The sequence below is a fragment of the Austrofundulus limnaeus genome, unplaced genomic scaffold (assembly GCF_001266775.1).
Source record: "Austrofundulus limnaeus strain Quisiro unplaced genomic scaffold, Austrofundulus_limnaeus-1.0 Scaffold672, whole genome shotgun sequence".
NCBI lineage: Eukaryota > Metazoa > Chordata > Actinopteri > Cyprinodontiformes > Rivulidae > Austrofundulus > Austrofundulus limnaeus.
In genome coordinates this window covers 55,266-56,736 of record NW_013953074.1, presented here as the reverse complement: position 1 = coordinate 56,736, position 1,471 = coordinate 55,266, and the positions used below count along the sequence as shown (strand labels likewise).

Genomic DNA, 1,471 nt, shown 5'->3' with positions numbered 1-1,471 from the left:
AGTTTTTAGTTAAATGAGTTACAACAACACCTAATTTCCCTCTGGGATCAATAAAGGATTTTTAAATTGACTTTGAATTTCTACATCAGGCTCAGTGCGCTCCCTGTCTGTACTATAAATCCACAGTAACATTATGTTTTCTACATCAGGTTCAGGTAACACAGGCACTGCTAACTGTTGTTTCATTTTAAGGAAATCGTATTGGACCATCCTCTGAAAACCATCTCCTACATAGCTGACGTGGGCAACACCGTGGTTCTGATGGCCAGGAAAAGATTGTCTCACCAGGACTCTCAGGATACTGTGGAGACCTCAGAATCAAGTCAAGACCACAAGAGACAGTACAAGATGACCTGTCATTTGTTTGAGTCTGATGATGTGAGTCCAACACAATGTTCTGTGTCAAAACAAAATACAACCTGATAAATACTGTACCTGGTACTTACCAGGTCACATAATTGTACTGACCTGGTATGTACTTGTGGAATTTATACTAACGAGTACATTCTGGACGAGTGCCTGTGGTACTTATCTTGTAGATACTGGGTCCAAACTTGTGGTACTTTATTTGGTATGCAGTTGTACATACCTAGGATACTTACCTGGTGCATCTCAAGTACTAACGTTTTTACCCACAAAAAGCTGATTGAACAGTAAATACTTTACTTATAAGAACTGACAACAGTAAGCCATAAATAAGATTTCAAACGGTCTAAAATCTGTCCATGCAGGTAGGGTGATTTGTGAGGATTCAAATCAGTTCAAGCCTGAACCGGCTGGTACATTGTTTTATTTTTAGCACATAAAGCGCTGCTGCATGCAGGTGCAGCTGCAACTGGTGAGAGAATCAAATGTGAGTGGCCCRGGAAGCGGCCCCTTCCAAACTGAAAAAGAAAAGAGAGCCAAGAAAATTAGCAATTGTGTTAAAAAAGGAAAAAGTGATGAATAGAGCAGTGAAACTAAGAGGTAAAAATATAGAAGTTGTGACAGGGGCAACAAAAGGCTGTGAAATTAAATAGTATAAATGAAAGCAAATGGAGACACATTTTGCTTCTAATGAGGGTCATTTAACAACAGGTCAATAAGAGGATTGGGCAGTGGTGGGCACAGCTAACTACAAAGTTACCTTCACTAACCACTAATCTGCTAGCCTGGCCCTTGCCTTCTTACGCAGCTCTGCTAAATTCTAGTTTCCTTTCACTGTTCCGTCTGGGACTTCTCCCATTRAGATGGATTTCCCTGGCAGATTTTTAGCCGAACCAATCAGAGAGCAGAACGTTGATTTTCTGTGCAGTGTCTGCTTGTAGTTTATTTTACCTGGGCCAATCAGCAAACAGAAGGAGGGGCTTTGAACGATATCAATTTTCTGTGCAGTGTCTGCTTGTAGTTTATTTTACCTGGGCCAATCAGAGAACAGAAGGAGGAGTTTTGAACGATGTTGATTTTCTGCACAGTGTCTGCTAGTTATTTT

General features: G+C 40.6%; 1 protein-coding gene across 2 annotated transcripts in view; it reads left to right on the top strand.

Annotated features, from left to right (window-relative positions):
- apba1a (amyloid beta (A4) precursor protein-binding, family A, member 1a) overlaps positions 1-1,471 on the top strand; it is a gene marked incomplete at its 5' end in the record, with an annotated part of 16,776 nt that overhangs the window by 2,982 nt on the left and 12,323 nt on the right. For both annotated transcript variants that reach the window (XM_014027688.1, XM_014027687.1), the window contains 1 exon segment: positions 193-378. In XM_014027688.1, coding sequence (XP_013883142.1) covers positions 193-378 — 186 coding nt within the window.